This window comes from Echinococcus granulosus (genome assembly GCF_000524195.1).
Source record: "Echinococcus granulosus chromosome Unknown EG_S00013, whole genome shotgun sequence".
In the NCBI taxonomy this organism is placed as follows: Eukaryota; Metazoa; Platyhelminthes; class Cestoda; order Cyclophyllidea; family Taeniidae; genus Echinococcus; species Echinococcus granulosus.
The window spans coordinates 508,131-528,996 of NW_020170393.1; the positions used below are offsets into that span (position 1 = coordinate 508,131).

At 46.6% G+C, this 20,866-nt stretch overlaps 3 protein-coding genes across 3 annotated transcripts; 2 read left to right on the top strand and 1 right to left on the bottom strand. All coding sequences in view use genetic code 11, as the record gives it.

The window, feature by feature from the left end:
* Nucleotides 1-69: 69 nt before the first annotated feature.
* On the bottom strand, nucleotides 70-2,100 carry EGR_02766 (Calcyphosin-like protein; the record flags this gene model as incomplete). Its single annotated transcript, XM_024492015.1, has 3 exons — nucleotides 70-171; nucleotides 1,142-1,270; nucleotides 1,684-2,100. The coding sequence occupies 3 exons, from the start codon at nucleotides 2,098-2,100 to the stop codon at nucleotides 70-72; spliced, it is 648 nt and encodes a 215-aa protein (XP_024353509.1).
* Nucleotides 2,101-2,705: 605 nt separating this feature from the next.
* EGR_02767 (Estradiol 17-beta-dehydrogenase) lies at nucleotides 2,706-5,941 on the top strand (the record flags this gene model as incomplete). The annotated part of the gene is made up of 4 exons (XM_024492016.1): nucleotides 2,706-2,719; nucleotides 2,823-3,204; nucleotides 3,272-3,906; nucleotides 5,794-5,941. 4 exons carry the CDS (start codon nucleotides 2,706-2,708, stop codon nucleotides 5,939-5,941), a joined length of 1,179 nt encoding a protein of 392 aa, XP_024353510.1.
* A 3,464-nt stretch (nucleotides 5,942-9,405) lies between these two features.
* Nucleotides 9,406-20,161, top strand: EGR_02768 (Axin-1; the record flags this gene model as incomplete). Its single annotated transcript, XM_024492017.1, has 8 exons — nucleotides 9,406-9,965; nucleotides 10,309-10,422; nucleotides 12,138-12,501; nucleotides 12,580-13,370; nucleotides 14,629-14,690; nucleotides 14,780-14,897; nucleotides 16,046-16,366; nucleotides 20,035-20,161. 8 exons carry the CDS (start codon nucleotides 9,406-9,408, stop codon nucleotides 20,159-20,161), a joined length of 2,457 nt encoding a protein of 818 aa, XP_024353511.1.
* Nucleotides 20,162-20,866: the final 705 nt, after the last annotated feature.

Here is a 20,866-nt window from a genome sequence, read left to right on the forward strand (position 1 = left end):
CTCAAAACAAGGAGAAAGACACCTTAGTTGCATTCTGATAAAAAAAGCGGTTGGAAATCAGGATACGGTCTATAGTTTGTAGGCGTTACGAAGCATCAGATCAAAGTAGACATCATCGTCGATGGATGAGCTCACCGCGCTGTAATAGTTTAAAAATTCTTGCCAAGTCACCTATAATAAGCGGGAAAAAGAATGAAATCCACGGAAAGCAGTAAGGATAAATAGGCAAAAAAAGGCACAACAAGAAACACCCTTGAACACTGAAAGAGTAAGATTCTTCAACACTGTTAACGGAAAATTACCTGATTTGGTGGAATGCTGGAGGATCATACACAAAAAAGCATGGGAAATAGATAGGTGGTTATACCTCCAGGGGAAGGTGAAGATACATGTATTAGCCCTAGAAAAGTCCTTCAAGCATGTGAAAACAGGTTACTTCACAGCATGTAAACTAACCCTGAGTTGACCCCTACTCAGTGATTTCGACCTCAAAATTACAACCTCACCAAGGATCTGCAAGGCAGGGCGTTAAAAAAATCAGGCCCGGCAACTGAGTTATCTGCTTAGAAGACCAAGTCTAAGCAATGGACGGCGTGACCGTAGAAATGCAGACATTTTAACAAGCTAATGCTGCGAGAACAGCGAGGCGCTATTGTGCTTTCAAAAGCACCACAGCACTGTTACATCATGCTAGGCCTATCCGATTCGTAAAAAAGAGCAGTGAAGTCCCATAAAGCTAAGCTGGCGACTTCAAAAAGCATACTTTTGGCCCAGCAAATCAACATCCCATCAAAACAGCCAAAGTTCGCCCCGACTTCCTTGTCTATTAGAAAAATGACATTAATTTGGTAGCCGTTCAGGAAACACAATCACCTCAATATTTACGAAAATGTATGCATGAAGTCCCAATTCATCCAATTCCTAGCATCGCGATTTTGAATAAATTTCATTTTAACAGGACAAATTAAAAAAAAAACATTGTAAGACGTCGCATTGTTATTCGAATCAAGATAGAAATTGAATGAACAAAAATGATGGGAATGAATGAATGACATAAGGTACAACGTGGATTCGACGGAAAACCAGTGTATGACGACTTATTATGAAAAACGCCAAAAAACGATCCAGAAGATTGACCCACCTTCCCATCCTTTTCACCTCTGCTTTCGAAAGTCTTCAAATATTCATTTAAGACATCCTTTTCACTCAACTCGCCATTCAGATACTTGGGATGGCTTCGAACATTGTAGACGCCCCTCAGATCGTCGGCCTTTAATTAAATAAAATAGACCTCAGAAATGGTGAATTTATTCGACAGGCTAGCAAAAGCGTAGCGTCCAACGTGTGCTCTGCACACACTCTAACACAGACGGTGTCGGTGTTCTGATGCCTTGAAATGTAGTTCTTGATTATAGTGTAAATTCACTTTTCTTACAACATTCTACCATTTTAAATGAAAATAACATTAAATCAAGGTGCACGTCACGCTACACTTTACCTGCTTATGCAACAAGTTAAAATGTTATTCAGTTTGAATTGCCTACTAAAAAATAGGCTACTACATCAACTTTGCACACTGCAGATCAAGATTATGTGATACGGTGTTTGTGCAAAAATTCAAGTTAATAGGGCTGGCTTAAGATCAACAAGAAAAACACAAATAGGCACACTTGCCGTGATTACACCATCGCCAGTCTTATCCATCTTATTGAAAACAAGTTCTATTATTTTTTTGCGATTTTCCGACATTGGCGGCTGAAAAATTAGATAAAAACCACATTGTACCCGCAAGGCTTCTAGGAATTCATCAAAATTGATTGAACCAGACCCATCTCGATCGATTTCAGCAAAAAGACCATCAGTTTCATCATTCGTGAGGCCAACTCTGAAGTCATGGCAAACCTTCACGAATTCCTCCTTAGAAATCAACTTGTTGTTATCGTCATCTATTATACGGAATTGCCGGCCGATTCCATTTATTCCACTGGCACCGCGACAGAGACATGTGTATCGCAACTTTTCTAGCGGGCTTTTGGCTTGAGCCAGCTTACGTTGCGAGTCCAATTGTAATTGCTTCTGCTCATTGAGTGATAAAGCCATTGAAAACACCGATTATATTAAGCAACCGACAATGCGACCGCACAACGCTAGGCGTGAAGCGCCTTGTGTATTGAACAAAGCGGTACCTAAAAGAGATGATGTAACTCAGTAGGTTACAGAAACCTTCCCAGTAAATTGTGGTGTCTAGGCATGAGCTGTTTTGATTCATCAATAAAGTCTATTTTTTGCAAAACTTCTGAATATCAGCCCACAACAGTATGGAATTTTATTCTAGCCACGTATATTATAGCCCGTCCTTCAAATATGGTATTAAAGATTAATAAGAATTTAATTAAACCTTATTGTTCTGCAGACGAACGCGAGTTTTAAAGTGTGAGATCGATAAAAGGCATAAAATTATTTTTGATAGTTTTAGCATTAATGCTATATTAACATCTGATCAAAAATAATTCGAGTGTTGAAAAACATGCAGATATTAAGTGTTTAAAGTCTCCTGCTTTCAAACTCAATTGATGTCTTCGTATGCGAGCTGCATCTGTTCGAAAAGAACAACAGAAATAAATAACAAATAAAATTGCTTACTCACATCCACGACTTTCTCCTTTGACCATGTATATCATAAATCAAGGTTTAATAAGAACAATATGTTTTGCAGGTTGTAAGTCATGATATTCAAAGGTGTAATTATGTTATTATACATACTTGAATATATTTGTGCCTTTACTGGGAAGTGATTATTTGACATTCTTTAATTTTAATAGACTGCACAACCTTGCTTACTTACAGAACTTGTGTGTGTGCCCTGCCAGTTGGGCCTGTGACTGGATGGCTGGTTTCGTCCTTGTTTGTGTTGTGGGATTTGTTCTATTTAAATTATTTTATTTTGCGTGGACCATATTAAGATATTTCGATCCTATTAAACATGCACTTTCGAAGCGGCATGAACTCAGACGCGCTGGCGATTGGGCCATCATAACCGGTTCGACTGACGGCATTGGCAGGGCCTTCGCAGAGGAACTTGCCAGTGATGGACTCAATATTTTCCTTATCAGTCGCAATGCCGAAAAACTTCTCCACGTGTCCCAGGACCTTGAACACGAACAAAAAGTTCAGACGAAGTATTTTGTTGCTGACTTCACAAAGGTACGGTGCGTATATGTGTCTTATATCTTGCTTTTTAATTTCTTCACCTGGAATTTTTCAATGCTAGGGTGATTTCTATGAGGCTCTGAAACGCGAAATCGATGCCCTTTCCTCGGTCGCCTGTCTTATCAATAACGTCGGGATGTCCCAGATTTGCGCGGGTCCAATAGCTACCTGTGAATTTCTGAGCACCGAATTTATCCAGCGTATGATTTTCTGCAATGCTATATCCACCGCCTGTATGACACGAATTACAATGCCGAAGATGCTATTGTCCTATGAGAAAGACCCCAAGCATCCGCCTTGCATTATCAACATGTCCTCCGTATCGGCCATCTACCCTCGTCCCTACAAATCCCTCTATGCCGCGTGCAAGTCATTTGTGCAGAACTTCTCTGCTTCTGTTTCCGGTGAAACAAGGGGACTTTTGGACACTCGGATTCGATTTCTCACCCTCACTCCAGGCTTCGTTTGGACGCCTAGTAGGGGCGAAAAGAAAGTTAATTTCTTCAAACCCACTCCCGAGTTATTTGCCAACTCGGCGCTGGGTATGATCGGCGTAGCCTCTCAATGTTGCGGCTTCATGCCACACGAGTTGATGGTCTTTGGTTTAGGACTGCTGCCCGGCTACCTTCGTGATTGGGTCATCGCCAAATTTGAACTTAAGCAAAGGGAGAAATTTCAGTTACACGAGAAGGCCCAGTAGATAAACTTTGTACGAATCTTTCAGTTCTTTTCTTTTTCTTAATGATTGTTAATTTTCCAGCCAATCCTTTCCTATTTGTGTTAACCGGTATATTGTCCCTTGAAATGGTGTGAGTCTGATTGTTAATTAATTTATTTACACTTGTATAAACAAAACAAATAAGAGTTCGTTCTTGCATGCGAATTGATCGTCCCTTATTTCCGGTGAATTGCAGAAGTCGTAGTAATAGGAGCTGGGTGTTTCAGTCACTGGGCAATGGCGTAGTTGGTTCCTATTGAACGCATATTTTGAGGCTTTTAATTAGTACAGAACAATGGAGTCATCTATTATCCCCTTTGGGTGCCAAGTCTTAGCGGTTCTGGATTTAGAAATTTTGGTAGTAATGTTTACTACACCGTAAACGTTTCTAATTTGGGATCCGTTTTCGTTACCCACCACTTAACTCAATACGTGTTTGGGAAGTAAATATGGTTACGTCGCGGAACGAACCTGGTCTACGATTTCGTTCTTTAGTGGAACAGAAAGGTCCTCTAGTAAGTGTGTCTGTGTTTTTGGTGGCTTATTTCGGTCTCTGTTTACACTTCGTAAATAAACACCGGATGCTTCTTCCCCTTGGCGTCCCACGTCTACCCTTCTCCTTTGTGTTTACGGTCTGAATTTTGACGGCACACTGACCACTTCACTACGTTCATGCGGCCTGTGGTGCTGTTCGACTAAATGCCAAATTCTTCGGAGAAATTGGTTGTGGTTATTATCAAGACTTTGTGGTTTTTTGGGTGAACATGTACCATTTCGATGCGTTGCATGTAGGTACACTTTGTGCCTCTGTAGTCACATTATATGTAAAGAATTGGTAGCGCAGCCCCTTGAGACTTCTCTGAAGACGAAAGAAGACACAATGCTCGGGGAGAATATGTACTGTCGACCTACAGAAGGGCTTAGGGGCACTGGCATAGCCCGAAGGCAAGGCTGCCCGGCTAATGCACAGTGGTGGAGCCCTAAGTGGCCCGTTACCAAAAGCGGAAGTTAAACAAGCATTTGAAGCATTGTAATAGTTTTTCCCACTATTTAGTTCCTGACTTACACAGCTAGGTCATTTGTTGTTCTTTTAATAAGGGACGTTAATAAAATTGTCTGGTTTTGTAGGTGTGTGTGCTTTGTAGACACCACTAACAACGGTTTTTGCTTGTCGTCTGGACCAGTCAATTTTGCTTCAGATGTATCATCAAACTAATCTTGTATTCACAGCACACTTTGCGAACATTTAAACGGCTAAAATTGTTTACTGACATCTATTGACAGATTTAAGAGATATGTGACAGTTCAAATAAACGAAGGCATGTCTTGAGACACTGTGACCGTCCAAGTTCACTGGTAAACGATTGCAGTGGGAAAACATGTCCGGTGAAAAAGCGCACAACACGTCCATGACAGCATTTTGCTTATCACAAATAACTGAAAGGATGGTTTGACTCGTTGCCTAAATTAAAATACGAAGTTTAAAAGCGATTCCCATGGCAGGGGGTAAAGGTTTGCCAGTTGGTATTGCAAGATGGGCAAGGCACCAGAAACGGTCAATTTCTCCGGTCAACCACAGTGCGTTCAGTGCTTTGGCGTTCATTTCTTTCCGTGAATTGCACAAATTAAGGTACATGTCTCACGATGCTCCTTCATCCCCAGTGACGAGGCCAAGGGCCACATTTGACATTGGTGATGCCTTCATCGGTGTGCTCCTTCTACGCCTTCCTCCCCTTGTCTATCCGATGCATTCGGTAGCTATTTTCCCTCATTCATCCGCCCTCATCCCCTTTGCTTCATCCATCCGCTTCGTCCTTTGGCACTCTTCTTCGACGTCTTTCTCCCCCTGTTCATTCAACATTCAGCCCGACTGCAAAATCCTTCACAGATGGCCTCGTGATGCCCCGTCCCGTGACTCCACGCTGCCTCAAAGCCATGCTTTATGTACTACCGGGATATCCGTCTGATTTGATGCAGCAGGAGGGCTATGGGTGGCCGTCAGGTAGCACTTAGGTAAAGATGTCCAGAATGGGTCTAACTTGTAGTGGTTTTTGTGTGGCGAAGGCAAAACCGTTAGACATGCAGTGTCCATAGTTTAGTTTGCGAATACAGCACTTGCACTTTGAGTAAACAAACCACTTTATCTGACCTGTTTTGTGCTGAATGAAGATTTGAATATGCTGAACTCTTTTGATGGGGGGTAACTGGTCCAGAAAAACCGTCCTTTTCAAAAGGGATCCGCATGCTACACCTCTACATGGGGGGAGGCATTTCCCTTTCTAGAAAGTTCTCCTGACCGAATGGCACAATGGGAAAGGACTCACCAAGGGCAAGAAGGTACAGTGGGCTTGAATTACTACAGAAGAGATGGGATCACAAACACTTGAGAGGTAGCCTGACGGTCAGCTTTTATTACCCGCGCCATGTAGTCTGAGACCTTTATAACCGTTCATGTAACATGCACCAACACTAACTCAAATTGACAACATTTTTTGTCTATTGGCGGTTTAACGGCATTTAGAGGTGGAATAAATAGGCTCCGACGCAGGCTATGCACAGTCGAAGCGTAGTTGCTGATGACATCGCCAACTTTGTCCACTTTCGGCTGCTAATGGATGAAAGCTGCTTAAAACAGCATTTCGTGATGGAGAGGGAGGAGCTAGGGGAGATTTGGTAGGGTAGTGAGGAGCTTCGGCCGAATAATGGAAAAGTGTTTTGACTTGAGAGTGCTCAGGCATAGGTAGTGGATGGTGGTTGTAATTTCTTGGATCAACTGTGTGTACAAAACTTGTGTAATTTACTTGCCTCATATACCTCGTCCATCAAGAAAGTGAATATGTATAAAATACAACGTATAGATCGAATGCAACACCCTAAGCATTTCCTGAAGTCGAATGAAGCCATAGCCAAATTGTCGAGGCTTTCGAAGGGCCGGACGGCCGCAGACCTGCCACCGATGGGAATTGCAATGAAGGAGCCTTGACAGTCTATGTAACCAAGTCCCTGTGTTCCCCATAGTCACTTCACGCCTCAGCCATGCCAACAGAGTCGGTAGCATAAGGAAAACATCCACCAACCAACCAAACGTGCCCGTCATCAAATTTGCCTGCATCTGAGAAGGTATCTGACTGCATCGTCACTGATCCCTCTTGGCAATTCCACTGGATCTGAATTTTCAGCCTGTTTGGGAACTTCAGGGCGAATAAGCTGATCATCTAATATGTCCATCGCTAGTCGCACGAACATGGATCCAAGAGCCAAACCGTTTGATAAAGTAAGGATTTAAAATCATTTAGTAGGGATAAGGTTTGGCGTCAGTTCCTCCTTACCACTTTGTTCTCACTTTAGTGCTGTCCAGCCATATCTACCTCCCTGGATTCTATCCAACAAATGGAGAAGTGAAGGAGGGGGTATCGTGTTTTCACTTCATTGACATCTTCATACAGGCTCCCTAGGCAGCTCCGTAACGAACTTTTCCAGTTGTTAACAGTATTCCCACAGAACACTGGACTGGATGGCTGTCATAGGTAGACGTCATTTAAAGACCTTCTACCAGGAATCGAAACTAGTTCTCTCATCTGCAGCATATCAACTTCTTCCGTCACATTACGGCTTAGCAGTCAGTGATAGGAATCAGGGTGGCTGTCCTTTATGCTCGGATTAGCTTTCTGCTGCCAACAACGCAGCATCCTGGAGCCTTTCCTGAAGTCAAAGGAAGACATAGTACTTGAACAGAATATGGGTTATCGTCGTACAGTAGGGCTAGGGATTGCGAGCATGGTACTAAGACCATGCTGCCTACGGGAAGTACAATTACGGAGCCTTAAGTGCCAGTGCAATCAAATATGAAACTTAAACAAACAACTAAAGTATTACATGGGCATATTTAAGCATCTGGACAAAGATCGGCTCGAACCCGACAGCTCACATCTTTCCTGCCTTATCACGCCTCACACCCGAATATCCAAGCGGCACATAAGGCATGGTTCTAAGTAGAAATGAAGTCACGGCATGTAAGACCATGAGCTCATCTGGAAGGGGTTCTGTACTCTAGCAGGAAGTTAGACAAACAAGGGCTAGAAGAAATCAAAAAAAGGTGTGAATGGACAAAGGGAGTGGTTGGATAAAGTGTAATAGTGAAGGAAAGTAGCGAATGAATACATCAGGTAAGAGGGAAAGGAAGGCGAAGAAAAAGAAAAAGAAAACGGACGAAGGAAGCATCCATGTGAAGTCTGGCACTAGCCGTCGCCACTGTGGATAAAAGCGCATTGTGAGGCATGCGCCTCAGTTTCGTGAGCTAAGGAAAGAAATGGACTTCGAAACATTAAATGCACAGTTTTTAAAGGGAGCGATTGACTAGCTCTGGTGCTGTTCCGTAGAATTTGTTCGCTTACAAAGACAAGTCTTTTAAAATAAACTAATATGATGAAATTTTGTTTGGGGGTAGTCGACTTAGTTGGAAGCACATTGGTACTGCTTGAGAATTCGTTTGTTTAACGGTTAACCAAAACTTGAAATCGGGATCCACGTAGCAATAATATGTTCGACTGAATTTAGTCACCGCAAATAGCAAAACACATCAACACATTTAGTGCCTGGTAGATTTGCATAAATGAACGCTTTCTTAGCGTATTTATTGGGAAGTATTACTGCGTGGCTGTAAGGAAATTTTTAGAAGTATCCTAAATTTCCACCGTCATTTTGATAAGAAATCTTTGTATTGTCAATATATCCCAAGACGCAATTCTCATGTTCTGCCTATAAAATTGAGAAAAGTTATTTTTGGGGACAGGTAGTGGAAATATATGCATTGCTCCTATTTTCAACTCTCGGCTTTGTTTCAACAGTCGATGAAGGGTTTAACTTAGTATATCCGCTTGGCGACGTGGCCTCCGGTCTAAGTTAGTAGCCTAAAGTCCTTTCATGTGGCACCAATACACCTTTTGTTTCAGTATTATGGCTTTTATTGTCTTTAGGGAGGAATCGGGACGCTGCAATGTACGCTTAAAAATTGTACGTTCGCAAATATTACGGAAATCCATCTAATGTTGTAGTAGTACATTTGACAAATGCGTGGCTCGCCATTTGAAACTGTTTATATGTCAACAAGAATACTTCTTATTTCGATCTCGTTTAATGACTTAAATCCCTTGAAATATTTTCCATTTTTCATCTTCTTCTAATCGTGTTGTTAGGGTACAAAGGTGTGATAATAAATACTATATACGACTTAAACATATTCGGCAAAATTAATTGCACTGCCATTTTCAAGGTCATTTAAAACTAAGCAATTTCACTTATTGTTTAAGCTTACTAAGAACAGTCAATTTATTGAAATCCAGCTACGCGCATATTCGAGGAGTATTTGCTATTCGTGGTTAGTCGTTTTCGTGCTTGGCGTCTCGTCGATCACTCACACTAACAGACCAATGCATTTGTAGCCTTACTGTTCTTTTGGTGCATTTAAGCTGCTAACCATGGATTCTCATCATCCATTAAGTCACCAGTTCGATACACTTTTGAATGACTCAGAGGGCGTCCGACAATTCCACAAATTTCTTTCGTCATCTTTTTCGTCTGGTCATCTGTTAGACTTTTGGTTTGCTTGTAAGGGATTCCGTTCAATCGTAGATGGTGATGATCAACTCAAACTCCTCCAAGTTGCAAAGGCCATTTATCGGACTTACATTAAAACTGATGCGGCTTTATCTGTTCCTGTAAATGATTCAACGAAACGAGAAATCCGTTCCACTCTGAGTGCGTTTTCTCAATCATATCACAATTCGATAAGCGGAGACAAGTGCTCTCCAGTCCTGCGCTCACTTTTCGATGCTGCTCAAGCGGATATACAGAATCTCCTCGCGCGCAGTTACTTCTTGGAATTCCTACAGTCCGACTCCTTCAGAATGATTCATCAGTCCCTTTCGGTGTTAGAATGTAATGCTGCTCTTCCAGGAAAATCAAATCATGGATGTTGTGATCAGTCAGACAATGCCAAACGAGGGAATTTTTTCAACGGTAATCCACAACAGCCCACGTAAGGTTTAAGTTTTATTAAGCTATTTAATTTACCACTTGTTCCCTTTTTTGGAACCTTTACTTTAGTACCTTTTGGGTCTTTTTGAGAAATTATATGGGTTTGAATTCGGAACTCATTTTATTACTATTGTTGTCAGATGATCGATTGATGCTTTCTTGGTGTATTTGGTGCAAACTTATCACTTATGAATGTTACGTTTCATGAGTTTTAATATCTCTTATGTAAATGCAAGTCCTGCTCTCTACACTTGATCTCACCAGGCTCAGTTATTAAAATGGAATGCTTGCCGAGGCATCGCGGATTTCGTAGAGCCAACTGATTTTCTTGTATACAAATTTAGGGCACAATCGGGTAGCGGGGAAGGCGTCTCTCTTCCTGCAGCAGACCCCACTGACCTGAACCCAGCATCGTGTATCATGGAACAATGCGATGCTGGAGGCGGTGGACCTATCACGTAAGTACAACAGCCCTCCTCCATGTGAGTTTTGTGCATGCGACAGATTATTTGGAGTTTTGATTCCTATCGTGGGAGTTTCTCTGTGAAACTACCATCTTTGCGTGTGGGGACCTTTGACATGCAGACGTGTGCGCATTCACGGAGGGCGGCGCTTGTGCGCGAGCGCGCAGGGGAGCAAGAGGAAGGTAGGGAAAGAGGGTGCGAGATCAAAGTAAGCCCCTCTGCGTGTGTATGCGTGTATACGCTTGTGGGTGGCATGATGGTGTACCCTGCCAAGAGGACTGGGACACCACACAGGCCCTGTGAACGGGCGAGTGAGCGGTGAAGTGTGTGCCATTCTGTGCATGTGTGCGACTTCTTATGAGACGGAGTTTTAGCTACACCAACTTTATCCATCACCGTGCTCTTGTGCAGTGCTCCAAAGCAACCTCCTAGCTAACGCGGAGTGTGGGGCGGCGTTTCATTGTGGGCGATAAGGTATTGTACTGTAGAGACATTCTAGAATGACCCATTCTTAAGGACAACGCATTAGTGCTTGTAGGCTTGGGCGTAATTTGTGTGCTCTTGGAGCCTTTATTAGATGGATCGCTCATGCAAAACGCGTTTTTTTACACCGTTATTGCCTGCATTACCGTGACGACAGCGACGGTGTGTATGCTTTTTGTGTGCTCTTTTCGACCGCTGAATGAAGAGGGAGGGAGGGCGTCACCTTGCGTAACAGTGAACCAGAGTGTGAGACAGGCAGCGATCGCGGAGAATGCGGAGCTGACTGATTAACCCAGTTTACAACGACAGCGCGGCGGCAATAGCGATGATGGTGTCAGCGGCGGTAGCGGTGGCTGCGGCATGGTATCAACAACAGGGCGGCCTCTTGACAGCAGCACCAGCAGCCGCTACCACCGCCTTGTGTTCCTACGAGCACAGCGTGCACACGTATGCCGCCGCCCCATGTGCGCTCACGCACGCACGCTCGCACGTTCGCGACGTCGACGCACTCCCCACCTGGGCCTGTTGCGTGCTTGTGCGCACCTGCGTGTGTCAGCTTACGTGCAAATGGTGGCAGCCCATCGATTTTAATTCCTGCTACTTTTGGTTTCCGTGTTGCCTTTGTGCCTCCTCCCTTACGGTCATTCTTTCATCCGAGATGTCTCAGTGATGCCCACCAAATCGATACCTTGGGGTCGCTGCTGCTTTGGCGGATCCCGAGACCCGTGATTTGTTGTTGGGCCTTGACGGTTCGGCCGTTCTACTTTCGTAACTGTTTGCTTAAGTAAACTAGTTAGTGCGAATTCGCAAGCCATAAATTAACTCCACATTGCTAATTAACCTATATATTGCAAATCCAAGATGGGCAATTTATTCCACTCCGTCTCTAATTGCCCCAATAACAGATTACACGGTTGTTTAGACTATATTTTAGGGACTGTAGGAGCTCTGTCATCCCATATTTCTTGCAGAAGTCACGCGCTAAGCACAAGGGCATCTGTATCGTCTCTGGTTATGTAAGTGTTCGGAACTTTCTAAGACGGTGGCAGTCAGTTACCTTTGTCGCAAAAAGGCATTCCATGCGTTCTGCGCCAATGGTGTTTTGTGAGGGTAGCACATGCATGCAACCGACTGCTGCCGCTGCTGCCGGCTGGCAAATGCATCCTGCCGCAAGCATCTACATCTCTTAGGCACACATATACCCACGCACCCACTTGTTTCTTTAGGCATACCAAAGCCTCAGCCGGTGGCACTACTTCCTCTGACAAGAGCCGACGCACTACTGCGGAGTCTGGGGGCGCTCGAGAAATGGTAACGGCTTCTGAACTCATCGCCTACATGAGCCCTACTGGGGCTGGCAATGCTGCTGCCAGTAGTGGTGCTGATCATAGTCTCCCTGGTGCTCCTCCCTCATCCAAACCTCCTCCACCTACAACAGCGGCGCCTGTCATCGAGACTACAACCCGCAAACCTGGCACAAACCTTGCTGAGGTTGACCCCAGCGCCTTTGCACAGACCCTGAGTCATCGACTTGAAAAGGTCAAGGAGTCTCGTGGAAAAATGGAGCGCCTTCTCTCTCGCATGCAACCGGTAGATCAACTAAGTTAACTTGCCACTACTCGCTCATTGCACTTTTTCCTAATCAGCATTTTTGTATCCAAATTGAAGTTTGATCCAGAAGAGGCTGGAGGTGAGGACGCGGAGCTAGCCTCAATCCACGCTGAGGTCAACAAACCGCCCTCTCCACCGCTTCCAACTCGTTCCACTCGCCTCTCCTCGATTTCTCGTCGCGCTACCTCGGCTGCAAGCGGTGATCTGCTGCGCAAGAAACTCTCCGCTCTCCTGCCCCCATCCGGTTCGGGTGTGGCTGTGCCCTCTGCGGACGACGCACAGGTCATTCTGGAGGATCACTGTTCGCGCATCTGGACGGACGAACGACGCGGCCAGCCGCTCAACGTCTGTCGTAAAAGCGGTCGTCGTTCCGATGTCTACTCCATTTCCTCCTTCGACAGTGGTGTGGGCACTTGTGGTGGCGGTGGTGGTGGCTTGAACAGCTCCGACTCGGAGTCCTGCGTTAGCCGTGGTGGCGCCTTTCACCATCACCATCATCAACAGCAGCACTGCAGATGGAATTATGCACCACCTCCACCACTTCCGATGTGCTCCTTCTGTCGACGCACGCCCTCCATGAGCTCAACCCCTGGAGCTCATCGCAAGGAAGTTGTGAGCAGTAGCAGCAACTACCGGTGGGGTATGCAGTACCAACGGATGCAGCAGTACCTCCACAGTCACAGCCATCACTACAATTTGGAGGAGGGCGACTGCTGCGGTGGTGGAAGGGCCTTGCGAAGCAGGAGCTTGACATCCGACTCGCCCAGTGTATTTGATTCAGGCCTCTCCTCCACGTATGATCACTTACCTCCGCCTCGTCGATCTAGACACGATGAGCACAAGCTGGTGTAAGCTTACCCTCCAGCCTCTAGTGTTAGTATGAAATTCCACAAACTAGGTTAGTGAACTGTTAATGCATAGTTAACAGTGGTTAACTAGGGGTTAAGGTGCAAGCGCTATTATTTAGGTTGGTTGTTGACTGGAACGCTTGGGTCGTTTGAGATGTTTGAGGCATGCTTAGTTTGTTATGCTTCAAAGGCAAGAATGTAGGCTTTTTTTCGTGCCGAAATGGTTTAGCAAGCGCACAAAGCCTTAATCGCCGCTACGCTTAGAGAAAATTCTTAGTGTGTCTCGATGAGTGTGTTTAGGCTCCTGACGTTTGCGTGCACACAACAAATACACCCACCCACTGAATACATGGCACACTTACACGCATACATGCTCGTTTACCTGGCCATGTGAACGACATTGTGGTTGTAGCGGCGACGCGGCTTACATCAAAGCGTCTCCACATCAAAGAAACCTGTACCACCGCCACCGCCTTTCTTACTTGCTCGCTCTCTCCCTGTATATGCGTGTACGTTTGTGTGCGTGTATACGCCCGGGAGTGTGCATGCACGCACCCTCACTTGTGTGGAGAGTTTTATAGCCCCTACCCCCACCCCTCCCTCCACCACTTTACCGAGTCGCATGTACACAACCACATGCGTACACCACCGCCTCGATTGTGCGCATGCGTGCGTGCGTACGTACGGAGAAAAAGGTGGCCACTCGATTGCCATCAGTGTTTTGCGTGCGAGCGCACGCGTCAGATGATCAAAGCTTTCTTTCCTTCGGTGAAGGTTCCATCCTTCCCATTGGTGTCTTTCTTGGTCCTTTTATACCGTATCCGCCACTACCCGCTTCCTGATTAATGCACGTAAAGTGCACACACATAGACAGATCCTTTGATGGGCACGGGACGAACCTTGCCTCAACTAATCCTACATCGCCTTTCCTCCTTCCCATGTGTACAGGCGCACCCGCGTCTGCATAGTTTTCTCTCCCCACCTTGCTCTTAACGGCAGTAGTTATTTCAACTGGTTCGCTCATTGCCCGCTCGTTCGCTTCCTTGCTTGGCCTTCATCCTTTATCCTCCTTCTCCCCAGCCTCCCGCTATCTTTTGTGTGTTGTGTGCATGCGCCAAGAGGGTTTCGGTTTTTTTCTCTTCCGCCGCCATTGCTGCTTTCTCCTTAGCCGCCCTCTGTTGCGCACACACGGACGCAAGTGTTTTCTTTACTGCCGTTCTTATCCTGCCTCTTCTTATGCACTCTTTTGGCATTTTAGGGCACAAGCTGTCGACGATGCTACGCCGACGTTTGGCGGACGTATGACGCCTCTGCCGGATGGTAGGCCTCATCCTCCTTCCCCTTTTAACTGCACTTTTTTATCTGTGTCTATATGTCCGGGTGCATCACTACTTTTTGTTTAATTTTAGAACTGAATCGCTTGTTGGGTGACTGTGACGCTGAGAGAAATGCCACTCCTGCTGCCCTCACAACCAATCTCGATCTCCTCAACTCCAATTACCGTCCCCCTCAGCCACCTCCTGCCAGGTTGGTTCCCGAACAGACACACACGCACACATTGATGCATTTAGATTGGCCTCGTTATGGGCAGAGAGATGACCTCGAGACGTGGGCATTTACCCCTTGATTGGTAGTCTGGGTCCTGGAGCTCGGATTAATTGATGATGTGGGGTGTCAAGTATTCCTGCGCAGTCAGTTCATAGCATCGGCGACGGTGGTGGTAGTGGTGGTGTGGCTACGCCTGTCCGCCGCTCGCTCGATCCACCGTGTGGGTGCGTGCACACGCATGCGATGAAACGAGATGCTCCAAGCCTAGGAGCAGACACACACACACACACACACACCCGCTTCGTGTGCTGATTCAGGCTTGCACCCGCCGCTTTATCGTCCATCGTGACTCACCAGGTTACCCACCTCTCATTCATCCATCCACTCATTGCGCTCCACTCATCGGTATGCTACACAAGTACGCAAATGCAGACTATTGTCTTGTTTACATGCGCCTTGTGGTCACCGCGTCCAATTGAATCGTGCCTGTGTCATGCCAAATAGCTCTTCTCATTCGGCATCTGAATGAATGCAAGTTGTTCAGGCACTTGCAAATAGGGGTGGTGGTAGCGGGAACACTCGTTTCTCCAATCCTGTCTACTTTATCCCTTGTCGTATGTGTGTGTGTACGTGTACACGTGCTGGCGGGTGCCAACGGTCGCTCTAGCCGCGTTGTAGTGTGCTTCAATTTGTATCAATTGCTCTTTTTGTTAGTTTTTTCTGCTCTCCCTCCATTGGCCTACTTGGTCCTGATTGAATGACTCATTGGGGTCTCTCCTCGGCTGACGTACACGTTTTTAAGGGACCCAAGCTGCTAGTCAGCCAGCCAGCCAGCCAGCAGGCAAGCGACCAAGCAAACCAGCGGGCGAGAGAGAGCGAGACGAAGGGAGAAGGTGGGGGGCATGTCGGACGTGGTGAGGGTTTGGCAAACATCGCGACCATCCTGTCGCAGCATGAGTACGCCAAGTCAGGATATCGTTGAGTAGTAGTAGGGAGCGGTGCGATGTAGTGCGACAGGGAAATGGCAGTTTCAATGCGCGGTAGCCAAATAGCTTCCTCTCTAACTCCTCCTCCAGCATGTGCATATTGCCAGCCTTGTAGAAAATCCTATTTCTTCCAATCTCCAGATCGGATAGGCAAAAGTTTGCTCAGCAGAGCGGCGGAGCTGCTGCGACAACGACGCGATGCACGGATAGCGCGCTGATCAAGAGGGCACCGGGCTTCTCCGCACTCCCGCCACCGTCCAATCAACAGGCACAGCAGCCACAGGCCTCTGCGACAACCGCCTTCAGTTTGGTGGTGGGCTACTACCTCTGTGATGACCCCGTGCCCTACCGCACCGTCTGGACCGGTCCTCTCACCTCTGACGCCACCGCTACTTCCAACAACCCTCCTTCCATCACCCTGGGACAGTTCAAACAATTAGTCGCCAAGAGAGGGGTCTATCGGTAAGTCTGAAGCCTCTCTCACTGATCTGTGTTTGGAAGAGTTTGAAAGTTGGATTTTGAAAATCTTTTTTTCTGATTTTCCCTGGAAATGGAGGCCGATAATTACTCAGTGTCGCGCGGCGAACGCAAGGTTTTTGTCAAGGCACGGCGACGACTGCGACATCTTGCAGCTTTGACCTTTTAGTACGCTGCACGCTTACCTTACTCAAGGCCTCCTCAGTCTCTCTCTGAACGCGATTGGAGACTCAGTTTTTTTAGGCAAAAGATCCTTATTCATTAAAAGATGTACAAGTCAGGGTCATCAAAGCAAGCATTCCTGCCGAGGGTTGTGAGGGGAGGAGGGCCCCCTTTCATAGAATTTGCGCTTGTGTACACGATTGCTTGCCTTACCACCGTCGGGACGTTGGCATCGCTGCACTGGATTTCTCATGACGCGCCCCGAAAATCGATGTGTGTGGGTGTGCGATGCACAGTCGACTGCGCCGTGGCCCAGAATTCGGACGTGCGCGCGGGTGCGCACCACACAGCACCATCGCTGGGCTGTTGATGATGTTGATAGTGGCGACGACGACGACGGTGGTGGCCGAGGGGCCATGGTAGTAACATCAGCATCAACCTCTGTCTTGCCACTAACGCTGGCGCTCCGGCCCATCACCTAGTCGCTCGCTTTGTGTGTGTGTGTGTGTGTATGCCCGTCCATAGCTTTCCGAGCACAGAAGCGGAGTGGAGTGGTGTATGTATATACATGCACTTATGATTGTGAATAGCCTTCTCGATGCTTCTCCTCATCCTCTTCTGCTTTGACTGGTTTCTCACCGCCCTCCTCCCCACCGATCTTCATCCAAGTCCACTTCAGTCATCGTAATTTATTCCTCAAAGAAGCGCTTAGCTCTCTTGTTCTTCATGTCCCGCGACAGGTGTGAGTTGATGGAGCAGGCGAAAATGACATTGATGAGACGTGAATGAGGGATTTTCGCTTCTCGGATTATGCAGGAATATGGTGCATGTCACTGTCACTGCTCCCACCCGCTGCCTTTTGCCTAAGGAGGCCTCAACTTCTCATCAACCACCGCCACTAAATGCACGCATAAACACCAACTCCGACTACGATGCGCGTACTCACACGCACTTGTATTGCGTTGCTATCCTTATCTGTCGTGTGGCAGTAACTCTGTGTGTTGTTTGTCGGCTACCGCCGACAAAGGCCTCTGCATTTCCGGTTGTTCCATACGCTTACCTTGGAGTGTGTGTCTGTTCCTCCAGTCGCCAAGCTCTCCCTTGTTAACCGATTGACTTGCTCCGTGCTTACCACCCAATGAAGATTGAAAGGCTGTCTATAAGGCGCATACAATAGTGGTAACCTTCATGTCTTTCGACTAGAGCCATGCTTACCTCTTGTGAACGACTCAATTTAGGCAGTCGGTTGTAGATCTTGGGCCATGCGTTCTGCCATCATTACGAAGGCAAAACCACGCGTCCCAATGACATCTGCCTCTCTAGTATGTACCACAGAGATCTATCTTTGCATTTAGGCCTCACATACTTTCAGAGTAGAAAAAAAGCGGCAATTTTTAATGTTAGTGGTCCATTAGTTCTGTGGATAGGTAATTATTTGAGTGCAAAAGATACAACCAACCCGAGTGGCTTTGAGTTGGGCAAAGTTCCCGACCGTCCACCCCCTCTTGCTCTCGCTCTACCTACCCTTTTCATGGCTAGCCAGCCAGCCAGTTAGTCTGTCTCGTAGTTTTATTACAGCGGCTTGATCAAAGCCGCAGGCATCAAACAAGTAAGCAGACGCACTAACGTCCTAATCTGTCGCCGTTGGACCTCGTAGAATCGATTTTGGTCTGGCTACGTGAAACGCGCTGGAGCAGCGAATTCCGGACTTGCCCTTCTGTGATATCAATGGCCTTCTCAATTATGCATAAGTGAAATTGTTGCAACCCCTATGAAGATTTTTTAAAGGACTTGACAGTCTGGTCTGGTCGTCAATGCGATCAATGTGCGGCATGGGCTGTCCTCACCTTATGGTACTGTGAATGCGCATGGAGCTCATTCATCTGAAATGATTCTGAACTTAATTAAATGAGAGCAAAATAACCTTAACAACCGGAGATGTTCCCCCTCTGCAAGCAGTGAATTTTTTTTTTGATTCCTTTAAAAGACAGCAAAACTGCGGCGCTTGCTTGTGTTCTTTGACCACTGGAAAAGGACTGTCGGCCTCTCACGGTAGCCCGTGAGGGGGAAGTACCCTAATTTTTTACGCATGCGCATGTAAATCTTCCAATGCTCGCTTTTCCCTCGGCCTGCTCCCTACACACCCACCATCGCACACATCGAACCCACACAGATCGTTTTATTGTTCATACGCGGCGCTGTTAGGCCCGCGTTTGATTGTGAATGAGTGAGAGTGTGTGAATGACAGGCTGACTATATGGGTGTTGAGTTCATCAAAAGTGCGTGGACGCGCGCACACGCAAGTCAGCAGCAAATAGGCGCGGAGGAGCGCTCTCTCCTCCTCCTCCCCCACATCCTCCTACTCCCTTCGCCCTCCACCGAATGCGTGAAATCAATGTCGGTGTTTATTAGTGCGTGAGCGCACACGCATACGTGAAGCGCTGGCTTTGAAGAGAAGCACGTCCGCGGAGCAGAGTGAGCGGAGAAATCAAAGTAGTCACACACCGCCTCTTTCATCTCATCGCAGCAGTTTTACAGGCGGCAGCAGCAGCAGCAGTGACGGAAAGGACCTTGGCAAGAGAGTGCGAACGGGTATGCGTGTGTACTTACAGAGGCCGGTTTTCTCTCAGCGATCATGGTGGAGAGGGCGAGAGAAGTGGCAGCGCACACACTTGTGGGCACCGGCGGTAGGTGATTAATAGACGCACGCATACATACACACTGACATCAAACGGGCACCTCGAAGCCGCTACTGTGGGAGATTTGTGTGTTGTGCGCCGCTGCAAGGCGCCGAGCGAGCATCGATTCTAAGTGCTTTGTACGTGTGTGTGTGTGTGCTTGCCAGCCATATTTCATCGAGCCCCCTACTACTACACAAGACCTCAACTACTTTATAGGTGTACTTTACACATCATCTCTACCCCTTTGTTCCCCCGATCGCTTGACCAACTGACCATCCATGATTGATAGCTTGAGGCGCAGTGACTACCGCTTCAACTCCAAGTGTACCTTTGAGCTCTACTGCACTGCACTACACTGCTTTCTGCTTGACTTCCTTCTAATGTCTCCACTGAGCCTCTGCGCCCAGAAAATTTGTGAATATATACCTGGTTTCCTTTTTTTGTCCCAGAAATCAGCATTCACTAAGGACCTCTTATCGGTTTGATTATTTTCGTGCCCTGATTTAACTGTATTGTGCGGTCTCGTGTTGAAATGCCGCTCATCGGTAGGAGGGGAGACAGAGAGCTAAAGTTGGCTGGAATAGTCAGTCAGTTGCCTTGGCAATGGTAGAAGTCATTGATCTTGCATCACATTGGTCTGGAGGAGGCTGTGTTGCGCTCTTTTTGATGCGCCTGTCTACCTTTGTCTCCGATGCCTCTCAGACAGTACACTTCTGATTGCTCCTAGGGAAATTACTTCCTACTTAACTGCCCCTAAGTAGTATCGCTTATGGGTCAATGGCTTATGCGCAATCACGTGTTATTCTGCAGGTACTTTTTCAAGACGGCTAGTGACGATTTTGGCACAGGCTGCGTGCACGAAGAGGTGGGCGATGACAACGCAATTCTGCCGCTGTGGGAGGGGAAGGTGATTGCTCGTGTCGAACGCGCTGATTGATGAGGTGCGGTACTCTGTTGGTGCGTGCGTGTGTGTATGTGTGTGTACAGGAGAGGGAGTGATTTTCTTCGATTCGATCAAGTCTTCCTACCCACTTATATCTGAGACCTACATCCTCTGACCACTCCATTCACCCATGCACTTGCCCGCCAACACACATTTGTCCCAACTGCAGACTCGGTACCTCTATATCTATGAGAAACATATTTTGCTCTAAACGGTGATTTTCTCCTCCCTCTCTCCCTCCTCCCAATCCCGTCTATCAATGTACAGATGCTTTCACTATGTCCAGTCCTGCCTTCCCTACCAAAAAACTGCCATTTTATATGTATAAAATTGCGGATGTGCACTGATATTTTGGCTTTTCTATATCTGCTCCTTCCATTTGAGAGTTCTGGTGTAAATTGACCCTAATTGATGCAGCAGCCAATCATTTGGAGGCCAAACGATGCCACTTTTAAGTGGCTATAAGTACAAACAAGGCTGTAGCCTTACCTTGGGAGGTTTTGTAAGGCATTCGTGGTGTCCAGAGTACTGGGAGCACCCGTGCGCTTTACCAATCGTCTTTTAGGGTTCCGTATAGTCAGTGCGTTTTGTAAGTTCTACAGCTTTATTTGGACTGACAACACTCCCTACCAGTCACGAATATCAAACCACGGGCACTTTCCAAAAAATTGAATCCACCGCACTAACGAGCACCCTCAA